Below are 14287 nucleotides of genomic sequence, written 5' to 3'. Positions count from 1 at the left end.
TTTCAGAGAACCCAAAAACTTAATTTTATAAATATCTTTTACTTTCGTTTACATTTTAATTAAATCTATTACAAGGAGCATAGAAATTGAAATTTTGAGTATGAAATATTTTTCCACCCTTAAGTAAAAGCCAAAGATACACAAAAATCCTTTTAAGGGGCTCGGATAATAACAAGTGGGCTCAGATAAAAACAAGTCGGCCTAGGCCATAGTATAAGTTCCACATCGGTGTATTCGGGTGGGCAAACCCATACACCCTTAGTAGACACAGGTAGGCAAACTAATACAAAAGCTGTTGAGGTTCCTATCGTTTGATATATAAATTTCCATCCTAAGTTAAAGAGTGGATGCCGAGCACCATCAGGAGACCCGGGTGGCAAAGCAATACAAAAGCTGTTGAGGCCATGTGATTTCCTATCGTTAGATAGACGTAAAGTATCAAAGGTGAAATAGGTAAGCAAAACACGACGAACATAATTCTTTTAAATTATTGAAATTAGTTAAAGAAATTCATAAACTGGGATTCAAATGCGTTTATTTTAGGAAATTATATCAAACATTTGGGTAGTTAAGGCACCAAAAGTCATGTAAGAGATAAGGGATGTCCTTCTGGTGATTGAGAATTTCATTCTCAATCACCAGAAGGACACAAAGCTGTTGGCCGTTCACCCGCGCCTCTCCCGTTCCTCCCCCACCCGCGCCTCTCTCTCTCAATCACCAGAATTTCTAATCACCAGAATTTCTAATCACCAGAATTTCTAATCACCAGAATTTCTAATCACCAGATTCTCGTTCACCCGCGCCTCTCCCCCATCTCAATCACCAGAATTTCTAATCACCAGATTCTCGTTCACCCGCGCCTCTCCCCCATCTCAATCACCAGAATTTCTAATCACCAGATTCTCCCGTTCACGGGTTGCTTTCCCCCAACCCCCCATTCACTGGATACTTTATCTCTCGTTCACCAGCTCCTTTCCCCCATTGCTTTCACCCCTTCTAATCACCAGTTGCTTTCCCCCATCTCTAGGCAATAAAAACAACCATAATTGTTATCTCTCATACTATCGATCCCAATCGCTAGAAATTGGCTTTTTCCCCATTCGCTATAAATCGCAGCAGTTTGCCAGAATTAGTTTTATCTCTCCGAAATAATTAATGTACCCAAAATTGGACCGCCAGTTTATTATTCTTTTTAGGGGAATCTCTATGGGAGTTTAACATTACAATAAAGCTAAAAGGTCCAGTTTGGGGTACATTTGGTCCGAAATGGGGTACATAGGGCCGAAAATGGTGACTTTGGTCGTTTTTGGGGTACATTTGGTCCATTTTGGTCCATTTTTGGGTACATCCCTGCTTTCCCCCATCCCCATTCTCCAAAATTAGTTTTCCTCGCGCAGATATCTGGAGATTAGATTTTTACCCGTTTGCTTATCGCTTTCGAACCCCTTAATTTCTAATCTCTAGGCAATAAAAACAAGTTATTTACATTTAATTTTTTATTTTAGAACTTTGTTTTACATGTTAGTAGGTACTATCAGATATTCCATTACATGGTTATCTTGTACATTACACAATAAAAACAAATTAAAGTAGTTAAGTTTACAGGCATTTAAATGGGGTGAAACGATCTCCTGCAACTTAATTTAATTAAAAGTTCTAACTCACGTATTTGTAGTGTTTAGCAACAGTATCGTCTGACATCCGAGGGACAGTCACAAACGTCTTCTTCTGGTACAGGTGAGAAGCTTTTGTCAGAGACCGTAGTTGCTTTTGGCGTCGGGGGAATGTCCCATTCTAGCGAAAGGTACTTTTTTTCCGATGGTGAATTATCCCTAGCCGGACATTTTGGAAAGAATCTAGCATGTTCAAGTTCTGGTACGTCTCCTGATTTCCATCCTTCTAATACGCCATGGCATTTGTAACATCGTACTTCATCGCCCTGCTGAATATAGTAGAATCCAGCCTTCGCTAGTTGCTCCTTAGTGACGTGTGGATTTTTCCAGTGACGAAACGTTTCAAGTCGATACACTTCAATGTCCATAGCTGATCTAGACCAAATACGTTCTATAGTTTCAAATGATACATTCTCTAAGCCTACATTTACCCCTAAGTCTACTAAACCTAATTTTATCAATATGGTTAAATTTCTACGCTAAAAATATCAATATAAACGCTTTTTTCAATATGCAAATTGTTTTAAATATGTCTAAAAATATAGTCTATTACCAAGAAAAAATAGTTACTTACTTACTTTACGGGTAGAAATCCTTTGTCGAGCTGTAGAAAAGACTGAGCGATCCGTCAGCAGGTCCTTACTCGTCAATGCGCCGTAGAGAAATGACGCACGGAAGATTAATTTATTCCTATCTTGTTGAGAATAATTCATCACGTGATCTAAACTTCAAATAACCCTCAAATTCTATTGGCTGTCTCTCTCTGACAGTTTAAACTGCCTCTAATGATTGACGGCACATTTTAACCCACTTGAGTATTTGGAAAAAACCCTTTGCTACTCGAAGGAGAGTTTTGGAAATACCACGTTGACGATATCAAAATCGAGCTCTCACTTCAAAATGTTTACGGAAAACAATCCTCTTGGAAAATTGAGTTACGTAGAAGATTGCTAAAAAATGGCTAAGTGTTATGTTTTTTTTCAATAATGAGTCTTATTTTTTACATTTTAAAGTATTTATTAAGAGTGAAAAATCCTATGACTACACTGACGGCATATCTTAAGTACCGGTGGAAAAAAATCCATTGCTCAAAGTTCAGTTATCTTATTAAACGTGCGCGTGCACAGAAAAATGAACGAGTCACGTGATAGTAACTTAATTTCTACGCTAATCTTACCCCTACTAGACCTAATTTCTGTCTAATACATTTCCAATATATATATATATAAAAGAATGCCTAAAAATTTAATTTTAAATATAATAAAATAGCCTAGCTGATTATTATTATTATAACTTACTTTTCAGCGTGACCTTCAATGACTATTCCCAATGCTAAGACTCTTTATTGAGATAACGAAAACTGTTACTAAGAATTGATTCCCATGACTACCCTGACGGCATATCTTAAGTACCAGTGGAAAAAAAAATCCATTGCTCAAAGTTCAGTTATCTTATTAATCGGGTGCGCGCGCACAGAAAATGAAAGTCACGTGAGAATCGGTATGTCACTGAAAATAGTGGAAGTTTCATCACTAGAGTTCTTTTATCAATATATTTAATTAAGGATTATTTCAAAGTTTAGATGGCGCCATGGTTCTCAAAGCAGTGATATTAAAAGATCTCAACGGGTTGAATTGGAGAAACGCTAAAAATATTATCGACATATTCATTCTCCCTGAGTATAAATAAATAAATAAATAAATACATTCTTGGCATAGTAGTAGGATTTTAAGAAAAAAATTAAATACGGAAAATCAATTATTTTATTTTAAAGGTTTTGTGATTTCTCACCAAACAATTTCAACATCTTCAATGTAGGCTATCACATCAGGGGCATCTCAAAAATCTTTTTCCTCTGATCTCCTAGTTTCTGCCTCTGTCTTTAGTATTTATAAATATTTTCCTATCCATAAACCATTTCCTAACTGGTGGACATTGATAACACTAAAAGTTTACTTATAATAATATGCTGAAATACATTTTCCAATACGCAAAAAATTAAAGCTAGACCTAAAAACCTGTAAAGTGTAAATAGTTAAGACTAAATTTCTAAGCCTAGCCCATGAAAGTACATTTTCCGTAAATCATATCCTAACATGAATGCATTTGTTAAGAATAAATGTTTTTTTTTTAAAAATATGCTTATTAATTTCGTAAACAAGCATAAATTTTAGTTCGCCCTTCCTCCAAAATATCTAATAGAGCTAGTACATTCTCGATAAATATACATGTTCTTGGGGAATAAGAGACGTTTTTCATCAAAGTAAGCCAAGTTTAAAGCTTATTGTCATTGGTTCCATAACAAAAACCACATTCGGATCAAAATAAATTTATTTATTTTATTTTTATACAGAGTTTTTTTCATTTTTTTTGCCTTAATTTCAATTTTGGGAGTCGGTACCCGTTTCACCGAAGATGAAGATGCTTCGTTTTATTCAGCGTTGGGTAAATCGCCGTGTAAAAAAACATCTAGCATTGCATTAACTTTTTCCTCGTCCTCGTCCGAGACCCCTACAATACGTCTCTCGATCTATAAAGTAAAGAAATCAAAATAATAAGCTAAACGATAATCCATACCTTCTATTCACTAGTTCAATTTATCACTGTCTCATATATCCACTATCGTACATACATACATACATACATACACTAACTTACTAACGCTTTATGTTGTATAATCAAAGTTTTGATTCGAATAATAATAATAATAATAATAATAATTAGATCAAAACAAATTTCAAGCTTACGTTAATGTATTCCCTTGAGTGAGGGCCCAATCTTTGAAAAATCTTCTCAATGACGACATGGGTAGCTAGATGGACGTCGATGTAACCTTCGTCCTCTTGCAGGTTCAATTCACGTAAATACCAGTTTTTATATTTTCTTAACATTATTTCTAACGTTCTAAACGAAAATTGTTTTTCGTTTGGCATATCAGGCTTAAAAGAAAACCTAAGAACTGCTTTAGTTACACGCATATCCACGTTATTTTCCATAGCTAATATTTAGCCCTTAAACTTGCTCGTAATTACGAAGAATGTAAAAATGTAGAATGCTCGCTCCTATATTTATGCCAAATCAGAAATCACTTGAAATAATAACTTCATTTGGTACTTAAAAACGGTGAGAGGTGGGAGGAGGGGTTTGGTAATTTATAAATTTTTATAATCAAGTGTACCATAGCAAAAGTATATAAATAATACAAGAAGTGCACTAATTATTATTTTCGCTCGCCAGGTAATTTCGTTTGATTTCCGTTTCGCACGGACGCAGATAACATGGTAACGCGACTACAGCGAACCGATAAAGCTAATTAATAAAATATTGTCAACCATTTGATATTAGAAATGTTAAAATAAAACTTTTACAGATAAATCTAATTTATAAAATATTGCCAATTGAGGGTTTGCAAGTTAGTTTGATTATAGGTTTTGAGTGTTAGAATAGAAATAACGCTAAATACAGGGTTAAATTCAATTCAAAATAAAAGACCATGACAATAAAAAATAACCTTTAAAATATAAATCGCGAAGAAAATGAAGTAACGCGACTTTTAAAATTAGTATAAAATGTTTAATCCCTCTGAAAACGTGAAAATTCATATAGGACAAAACCCAAATACATGTTTACTGAGCTTAGCACTCTACTTTTTCAATCCTCTATTCTCAATGGTGGCCTCTATTTTTACCATCGTCTGCTTCGTAAACTTTATGGATGCATTGGAAGGGCTCAAATTAAGCTAAGTGGGTACACTTCTTGTTTAATTTATATACTTCTAACCATATTAAAGTATCAATTTTAATAAAAGGAATTCAACTTAAGTGTTGTTTTGCTATCTGAAATTCGAAAACAAAGAAGGTAGTACAGGGGTACTTAAGTTGATTTTAATATTTTTTTAGAAATAACTTAAGTATACAGCGAAATAATCATTTGTGGTATCTAATTTTTTAAGTGCCCACATACTTCTCATCTCGTATAAAAGAGGGTCATTTTTGTACTATAAAACCATTCCATTCCTGAAATCCGCTACAGGAAAAAAGTTGATTAAGCTAAGCAATTTACGAGCGACGTCCTAGCGTACTTGTAATTAAGAAAGTAAGTACTTAGTTTTACGATTTTGCTTAAAACTATGATTTTAAATCGATAAAGTGAAACACGTAAAGTGTCCCTGACCAAAATTGTTTCACAAACATCTGTACCGTTTAATAAAATACGAGTATGATGACGCTTTCTAGAGCCCTATGTTCGATAATGATTCATTAGGAAAATTTGAATATAGTTTAAATTTTTAATTACTTATTTTTGGGTTGACTACCAATTTGGAGGACTACTGTTTTGATTTTGATATAACTAAATTTGATTGGTTTTCGAAAAGTTTTCTCTTCTACCCCCGCCCCCAGTTTATAATTATGATGTCAGTTGTAAATTGTTTTTTTCGAGTATAAAAAGGGTAAACAGAAAAATTGAGAGATAGTATTAAGAAAACAGCCAATTCGAATTGTTTCGGAATCGGCTCGAGGGACTAAGTACGTAGATATACGTCAATTGTAAATTCTAAACTTTGTATATATATTATATTCAATCATTCATTCTTACTAATTTTATAGTAATGGATCCTATTTCCATAACTTTGGCCTCGGGAAATGAGTACGTCGGTACGACAACCGAATCTATGATTTGCTTTCACTGCGGCGAATGTACGGAAGAATTGGCAGTAAGAGGCGGAGGACTCTTCTTTTGCTGGGGTCGAGAGTGCGCGCATTATCAAATGGGAGTAATTTTTCGACATGGTAATGTCTATACCAAACACATCCCAGGGCATCTTATAAAGGAGTTCCCACCCCATCTCCGCTGTACGTACTGTGGAAGAAGAGGGTCGAAGAGAAGCCGTCGACAGGAGGAGTGCTCAGCGTTCGATTTCATGGGATGCTGTCATTACCCTAAACCTCCCAGAGACCGAACTGTAGTTCGTTTTATAAATAGATAAATAAATAAATAAAATTGCGAATAATTTACAAATAAATGTCTATTGACTTTTCTTCATCCTATAATATAAGTTTATTCCTAAATTTTTAAGCTTATTACAATAAGATTTCTTTAAGAGAGAGAGAGAGAGAAAAGAATTGCTTAAATTATTAAGTTAGGGTTATAAGTCAACATGATAACTTATATCCTGGGTATAATTTACTAAACTTTGACTTGATAAAGTAGGTAATATATGATTCCATCTAAGTATACAAAAAAATGCTTCAATCTTTCAATAACTTTATTTAAATTACATTGATTGTGGAAAGGCATAATTTAAGTATGCGAAGGATATAATTTACTAAACTTCAATAACTTTTCGAAAACCAATCAAATTTAGTTATATCAAAATCAAAACAGTAGTCCTCCAAATTGGTAGTCAAACCAAAAAATAAGTAATTAAAAATTTAAACTATATTCAAATTTTCCTAATGAATCATTATCGAACATAGGGCTCTAGAAATCGTTATCATACTCGTATCTTATTAAACGGTACAGATGTTTGCGAAACAATTTTGGTCAGGGACACTTTACGTGTTTCACTTTATCGATTTAAAATCATAGTTTTAAGCAAAATCGTAAAACTAAGTACTTACTTTCTTAATTACAAGTACGCTAGGGCGTCGCTCATAAATTGCTTAGCTTAATCAACTAATCTTCACTATAACAAGATCTGTTTACAAGAATACTTCATAGATTATCTTAAGTAGCGTATCTAAAGAATTTTAAATCGAGTTAAACGCTATAAAAGGAATTTTTTCGTAAAACTTGTCATTTGTGTTTGAAACTTCTTTACTCGTTAGAATATTTTTTTAATATTTGTCTTTAATATTTATCCATAATGGAAATTCCTCAGCAAATTCTGAAATTCGTAAGATTAACGAAATATGCATGCGCGCCTACTCGAGAAACACCTGGCTCTGCAGGTCTTGATTTATGTAGTGCATATAACTATATTGTAGCCCCCATGGCAAGAGAGCTAATAAATACTGATTTAAGTGTAGTTATACCTGATTTCTGCTACGGCCGTATTGGTAATATTATATATATATATATATTTATTTATTTAACGAATACCATGTTTTACGGAAAGACCCGAACGAGGGGCTAGAAATAAATAAATAAAAATAAAACATGGTATTCGTTAAATAAATAAATATATATATATATAATATTACCAATACGGCCGTAGCAGAAATCAGGTATAACTACACTTAAATCAGTATTTATTAGCTCTCTTGCCATGGGGGCTACAACATAGTTATATGCACTACATAAATCAAGACCTGCAGAGCCAGGTGTTTCTCGAGTAGGCGCGCATGCATATTTCGTTAATCTTACGAATTTCAGAATTTGCTGAGGAATTTCCATTATGGATAAATATTAAAGACAAATATTAAAAAAATATTCTAACGAGTAAAGAAGTTTCAAACACAAATGACAAGTTTTACGAAAAAATTCCTTTTATAGCGTTTAACTCGATTTAAAATTCTTTAGATACGCTACTTAAGATAATCTATGAAGTATTCTTGTAAACAGATCTTGTTATAGTGAAGATTAGTTGATTAAGCTAAGCAATTTATGAGCGACGCCCTAGCGTACTTGTAATTAAGAAAGTAAGTACTTAGTTTTACGATTTTGCTTAAAACTATGATTTTAAATCGATAAAGTGAAACACGTAAAGTGTCCCTGACCAAAATTGTTTCGCAAACATCTGTACCGTTTAATAAGATACGAGTATGATAACGATTTCTAGAGCCCTATGTTCGATAATGATTCATTAGGAAAATTTGAATATAGTTTAAATTTTTAATTACTTATTTTTTGGTTTGACTACCAATTTGGAGGACTACTGTTTTGATTTTGATATAACTAAATTTGATTGGTTTTCGAAAAGTTATTGAAGTTTAGTAAATTATATCCTTCGCATACTTAAATTATGCCTTTCCACAATCAATGTAATTTAAATAAAGTTATTGAAAGATTGAAGCATTTTTTTTTGTATACTTAGATGGAATCATATATTACCTACTTTATCAAGTCAAAGTTTAGTAAATTATACCCAGGATATAAGTTATCATGTTGACTTATAACCCTAACTTAATAATTTAAGCAATTCTTTTCTCTCTCTCTCTTCAAGAAATCTTATTGTAATAAGCTTAAAAATTTAGGAATAAACTTATATTATAGGATGAAGAAAAGTCAATAGACATTTATTTGTAAATTATTCGCAATTTTATTTATTTATTTATCTATTTATAAAACGAACTACAGTTCGGTCTCTGGGAGGTTTAGGGTAATGACAGCATCCCATGAAATCGAACGCTGAGCACTCCTCCTGTCGACGGCTTCTCTTCGACCCTCTTCTTCCACAGTACGTACAGCGGAGATGGGGTGGGAACTCCTTTATAAGATGCCCTGGGATGTGTTTGGTATAGACATTACCATGTCGAAAAATTACTCCCATTTGATAATGCGCGCACTCTCGACCCCAGCAAAAGAAGAGTCCTCCGCCTCTTACTGCCAATTCTTCCGTACATTCGCCGCAGTGAAAGCAAATCATAGATTCGGTTGTCGTACCGACGTACTCATTTCCCGAGGCCAAAGTTATGGAAATAGGATCCATTACTATAAAATTAGTAAGAATGAATGATTGAATATAATATATATACAAAGTTTAGAATTTACAATTGACGTATATCTACGTACTTAGTCCCTCGAGCCGATTCCGAAACAATTCGAATTGGCTGTTTTCTTAATACTATCTCTCAATTTTTCTGTTTACCCTTTTTATACTCGAAAAAAACAATTTACAACTGACATCATAATTATAAACTGGGGGCGGGGGTAGAAGAGAAAACTTTTCGAAAACCAATCAAATTTAGTTATATCAAAATCAAAACAGTAGTCCTCCAAATTGGTAGTCAACCCAAAAATAAGTAATTAAAAATTTAAACTATATTCAAATTTTCCTAATGAATCATTATCGAACATAGGGCTCTAGAAAGCGTCATCATACTCGTATTTTATTAAACGGTACAGATGTTTGTGAAACAATTTTGGTCAGGGACACTTTACGTGTTTCACTTTATCGATTTAAAATCATAGTTTTAAGCAAAATCGTAAAACTAAGTACTTACTTTCTTAATTACAAGTACGCTAGGACGTCGCTCGTAAATTGCTTAGCTTAATCAACTTTTTTCCTGTAGCGGATTTCAGGAATGGAATGGTTTTATAGTACAAAAATGACCCTCTTTTATACGAGATGAGAAGTATGTGGGCACTTAAAAAATTAGATACCACAAATGATTATTTCGCTGTATACTTAAGTTATTTCTAAAAAAATATTAAAATCAACTTAAGTACCCCTGTACTACCTTCTTTGTTTTCGAATTTCAGATAGCAAAACAACACTTAAGTTGAATTCCTTTTATTAAAATTGATACTTTAATATGGTTAGAAGTATATAAATTAAACAAGAAGTGTACCCACTTAGCTTAATTTGAGCCCTTCCAATGCATCCATAAAGTTTACGAAGCAGACGATGGTAAAAATAGAGGCCACCATTGAGAATAGAGGATTGAAAAAGTAGAGTGCTAAGCTCAGTAAACATGTATTTGGGTTTTGTCCTATATGAATTTTCACGTTTTCAGAGGGATTAAACATTTTATACTAATTTTAAAAGTCGCGTTACTTCATTTTCTTCGCGATTTATATTTTAAAGGTTATTTTTTATTGTCATGGTCTTTTATTTTGAATTGAATTTAACCCTGTATTTAGCGTTATTTCTATTCTAACACTCAAAACCTATAATCAAACTAACTTGCAAACCCTCAATTGGCAATATTTTATAAATTAGATTTATCTGTAAAAGTTTTATTTTAACATTTCTAATATCAAATGGTTGACAATATTTTATTAATTAGCTTTATCGGTTCGCTGTAGTCGCGTTACCATGTTATCTGCGTCCGTGCGAAACGGAAATCAAACGAAATTACCTGGCGAGCGAAAATAATAATTAGTGCACTTCTTGTATTATTTATATACTTTTGCTATGGTACACTTGATTATAAAAATTTATAAATTACCAAACCCCTCCTCCCACCTCTCACCGTTTTTAAGTACCAAATGAAGTTATTATTTCAAGTGATTTCTGATTTGGCATAAATATAGGAGCGAGCATTCTACATTTTTACATTCTTCGTAATTACGAGCAAGTTTAAGGGCTAAATATTAGCTATGGAAAATAACGTGGATATGCGTGTAACTAAAGCAGTTCTTAGGTTTTCTTTTAAGCCTGATATGCCAAACGAAAAACAATTTTCGTTTAGAACGTTAGAAATAATGTTAAGAAAATATAAAAACTGGTATTTACGTGAATTGAACCTGCAAGAGGACGAAGGTTACATCGACGTCCATCTAGCTACCCATGTCGTCATTGAGAAGATTTTTCAAAGATTGGGCCCTCACTCAAGGGAATACATTAACGTAAGCTTGAAATTTGTTTTGATCTAATTATTATTATTATTATTATTATTCGAATCAAAACTTTGATTATACAACATAAAGCGTTAGTAAGTTAGTGTATGTATGTATGTATGTATGTACGATAGTGGATATATGAGACAGTGATAAATTGAACTAGTGAATAGAAGGTATGGATTATCGTTTAGCTTATTATTTTGATTTCTTTACTTTATAGATCGAGAGACGTATTGTAGGGGTCTCGGACGAGGACGAGGAAAAAGTTAATGCAATGCTAGATGTTTTTTTACACGGCGATTTACCCAACGCTGAATAAAACGAAGCATCTTCATCTTCGGTGAAACGGGTACCGACTCCCAAAATAGAAATTAAGGCAAAAAAAATGAAAAAAACTCTGTATAAAAATAAAATAAATAAATTTATTTTGATCCGAATGTGGTTTTTGTTATGGAACCAATGACAATAAGCTTTAAACTTGGCTTACTTTGATAAAAAACGTCTCTTATTCCCCAAGAACATGTATATTTATCGAGAATGTACTAGCTCTATTAGATATTTTGGAGGAAGGGCGAACTAAAATTTATGCTTGTTTACGAAATTAATTAGCATATTTTAAAAAAAAAACATTTATTCTTAACAAATGCATTCATGTTAGGATATGATTTACGGAAAATGTACTTTCATGGGCTAGGCTTAGAAATTTAGTCTTAACTATTTACACTTTACAGGTTTTTAGGTCTAGCTTTAATTTTTTGCGTATTGGAAAATGTATTTCAGCATATTATTATAAGTAAACTTTTAGTGTTATCAATGTCCACCAGTTAGGAAATGGTTTATGGATAGGAAAATATTTATAAATACTAAAGACAGAGGCAGAAACTAGGAGATCAGAGGAAAAAGATTTTTGAGATGCCCCTGATGTGATAGCCTACATTGAAGATGTTGAAATTGTTTGGTGAGAAATCACAAAACCTTTAAAATAAAATAATTGATTTTCCGTATTTAATTTTTTTCTTAAAATCCTACTACTATGCCAAGAATGTATTTATTTATTTATTTATTTATACTCAGGGAGAATGAATATGTCGATAATATTTTTAGCGTTTCTCCAATTCAACCCGTTGAGATCTTTTAATATCACTGCTTTGAGAACCATGGCGCCATCTAAACTTTGAAATAATCCTTAATTAAATATATTGATAAAAGAACTCTAGTGATGAAACTTCCACTATTTTCAGTGACGTACCGATTCTCACGTGACTTTCATTTTCTGTGCGCGCGCACCCGATTAATAAGATAACTGAACTTTGAGCAATGGATTTTTTTTTCCACTGGTACTTAAGATATGCCGTCAGGGTAGTCATGGGAATCAATTCTTAGTAACAGTTTTCGTTATCTCAATAAAGAGTCTTAGCATTGGGAATAGTCATTGAAGGTCACGCTGAAAAGTAAGTTATAATAATAATAATCAGCTAGGCTATTTTATTATATTTAAAATGAAATTTTTAGGCATTCTTTTATATATATATATATATTGGAAATGTATTAGACAGAAATTAGGTCTAGTAGGGGTAAGATTAGCGTAGAAATTAAGTTACTATCACGTGACTCGTTCATTTTTCTGTGCACGCGCACGTTTAATAAGATAACTGAACTTTGAGCAATGGATTTTTTTCCACCGGTACTTAAGATATGCCGTCAGTGTAGTCATAGGATTTTTCACTCTTAATAAATACTTTAAAATGTAAAAAATAAGACTCATTATTGAAAAAAACATAATACTTAGCCATTTTTTAGCAATCTTCTACGTAACTCAATTTCCCAAGAGGATTGTTTTCCGTAAACATTTTGAAGTGAGAGCTCGATTTTGATATCGTCAACGTGGTATTTCCAAAACTCTCCTTCGAGTAGCAAAGGGTTTTTTCCAAATACTCAAGTGGGTTAATATGTGCCGTCAATCATTAGAGGCAGTTTAAACTGTCAGAGAGAGACAGCCAATAGAATTTGAGGGTTATTTGAAGTTTAGATCACGTGATGAATTATTCTCAACAAGATAGGAATAAATTAATCTTCCGTGCGTCATTTCTCTACGGCGCATTGACGAGTAAAGACCTGCTGACGGATCGCTCAGTCTTTTCTACAGCTCGACAAAGGATTTCTACCCGTAAAGTAAGTAAGTAACTATTTTTTCTTGGTAATAGACTATATTTTTAGACATATTTAAAACAATTTGCATATTGAAAAAAGCGTTTATATTGATAATTTTAGCGTAGAAATTTAACCATATTGATAAAATTAGGTTTAGTAGACTTAGGGGTAAATGTAGGCTTAGAGAATGTATCATTTGAAACTATAGAACGTATTTGGTCTAGATCAGCTATGGACATTGAAGTGTATCGACTTGAAACGTTTCGTCACTGGAAAAATCCACACGTCACTAAGGAGCAACTAGCGAAGGCTGGATTCTACTATATTCAGCAGGGCGATGAAGTACGATGTTACAAATGCCATGGCGTATTAGAAGGATGGAAATCAGGAGACGTACCAGAACTTGAACATGCTAGATTCTTTCCAAAATGTCCGGCTAGGGATAATTCACCATCGGAAAAAAAGTACCTTTCGCTAGAATGGGACATTCCCCCGACGCCAAAAGCAACTACGGTCTCTGACAAAAGCTTCTCACCTGTACCAGAAGAAGACGTTTGTGACTGTCCCTCGGATGTCAGACGATACTGTTGCTAAACACTACAAATACGTGAGTTAGAACTTTTAATTAAATTAAGTTGCAGGAGATCGTTTCACCCCATTTAAATGCCTGTAAACTTAACTACTTTAATTTGTTTTTATTGTGTAATGTACAAGATAACCATGTAATGGAATATCTGATAGTACCTACTAACATGTAAAACAAAGTTCTAAAATAAAAAATTAAATGTAAATAACTTGTTTTTATTGCCTAGAGATTAGAAATTAAGGGGTTCGAAAGCGATAAGCAAACGGGTAAAAATCTAATCTCCAGATATCTGCGCGAGGAAAACTAATTTTGGAGAATGGGGATGGGGGAAAGCAGGGATGTACCCAAAAATGGACCAAAATGGACCAAA

General features: G+C 33.2%; 2 protein-coding genes across 4 annotated transcripts; one reads left to right on the top strand and one right to left on the bottom strand.

Moving 5' to 3' along the window:
- Positions 1-1607: 1607 nt before the first annotated feature.
- LOC149960474 (death-associated inhibitor of apoptosis 2-like) lies at positions 1608-2274 on the bottom strand. The gene is made up of 2 exons (XM_090165241.1): positions 2252-2274; positions 1608-2048 (listed from the first exon to the last, which is right to left on the bottom strand). Exon 2 carries the CDS (start codon positions 2039-2041, stop codon positions 1679-1681), a length of 363 nt encoding a protein of 120 aa, XP_090021367.1. The 5' UTR covers positions 2042-2048; positions 2252-2274; the 3' UTR covers positions 1608-1678.
- A 10776-nt stretch (positions 2275-13050) lies between these two features.
- On the top strand, positions 13051-13996 carry LOC149960473 (death-associated inhibitor of apoptosis 2-like). Of its 3 annotated transcripts, XM_090165167.1 has the most exons (3): positions 13098-13119; positions 13210-13356; positions 13556-13996. In XM_090165167.1, exon 3 carries the CDS (start codon positions 13563-13565, stop codon positions 13923-13925), a length of 363 nt encoding a protein of 120 aa, XP_090021293.1. In that variant the 5' UTR covers positions 13098-13119; positions 13210-13356; positions 13556-13562; the 3' UTR covers positions 13926-13996. The 3 variants fall into 3 exon arrangements, with proteins under 3 accessions (XP_090021239.1, XP_090021177.1, XP_090021293.1); XM_090165113.1 differs by having other exon boundaries at positions 13051-13352; XM_090165051.1 differs by having other exon boundaries at positions 13051-13356.
- The last annotated feature ends 291 nt before the right edge of the window (positions 13997-14287 follow it).

This window comes from Leiobunum rupestre, chromosome 1, assembly GCF_980474605.1.
Source record: "Leiobunum rupestre chromosome 1, qqLeiRupe1.1.hap1, whole genome shotgun sequence".
Taxonomy (NCBI): Eukaryota; Metazoa; Arthropoda; class Arachnida; order Opiliones; family Sclerosomatidae; genus Leiobunum; species Leiobunum rupestre.
Note: the sequence above shows the minus strand (reverse complement) of the source record. Positions and strands in the feature narration are given on the sequence as shown.

Coding starts and splice junctions, on each gene's coding strand:
- LOC149960474 (XM_090165241.1), bottom strand. CDS start 2,041: ATGGACATTGAAGTGTATCGACTTGAAACGTTTCGTCACTGGAAAAAT.
- LOC149960473 (XM_090165113.1), top strand. CDS start 13,563: ATGGACATTGAAGTGTATCGACTTGAAACGTTTCGTCACTGGAAAAAT.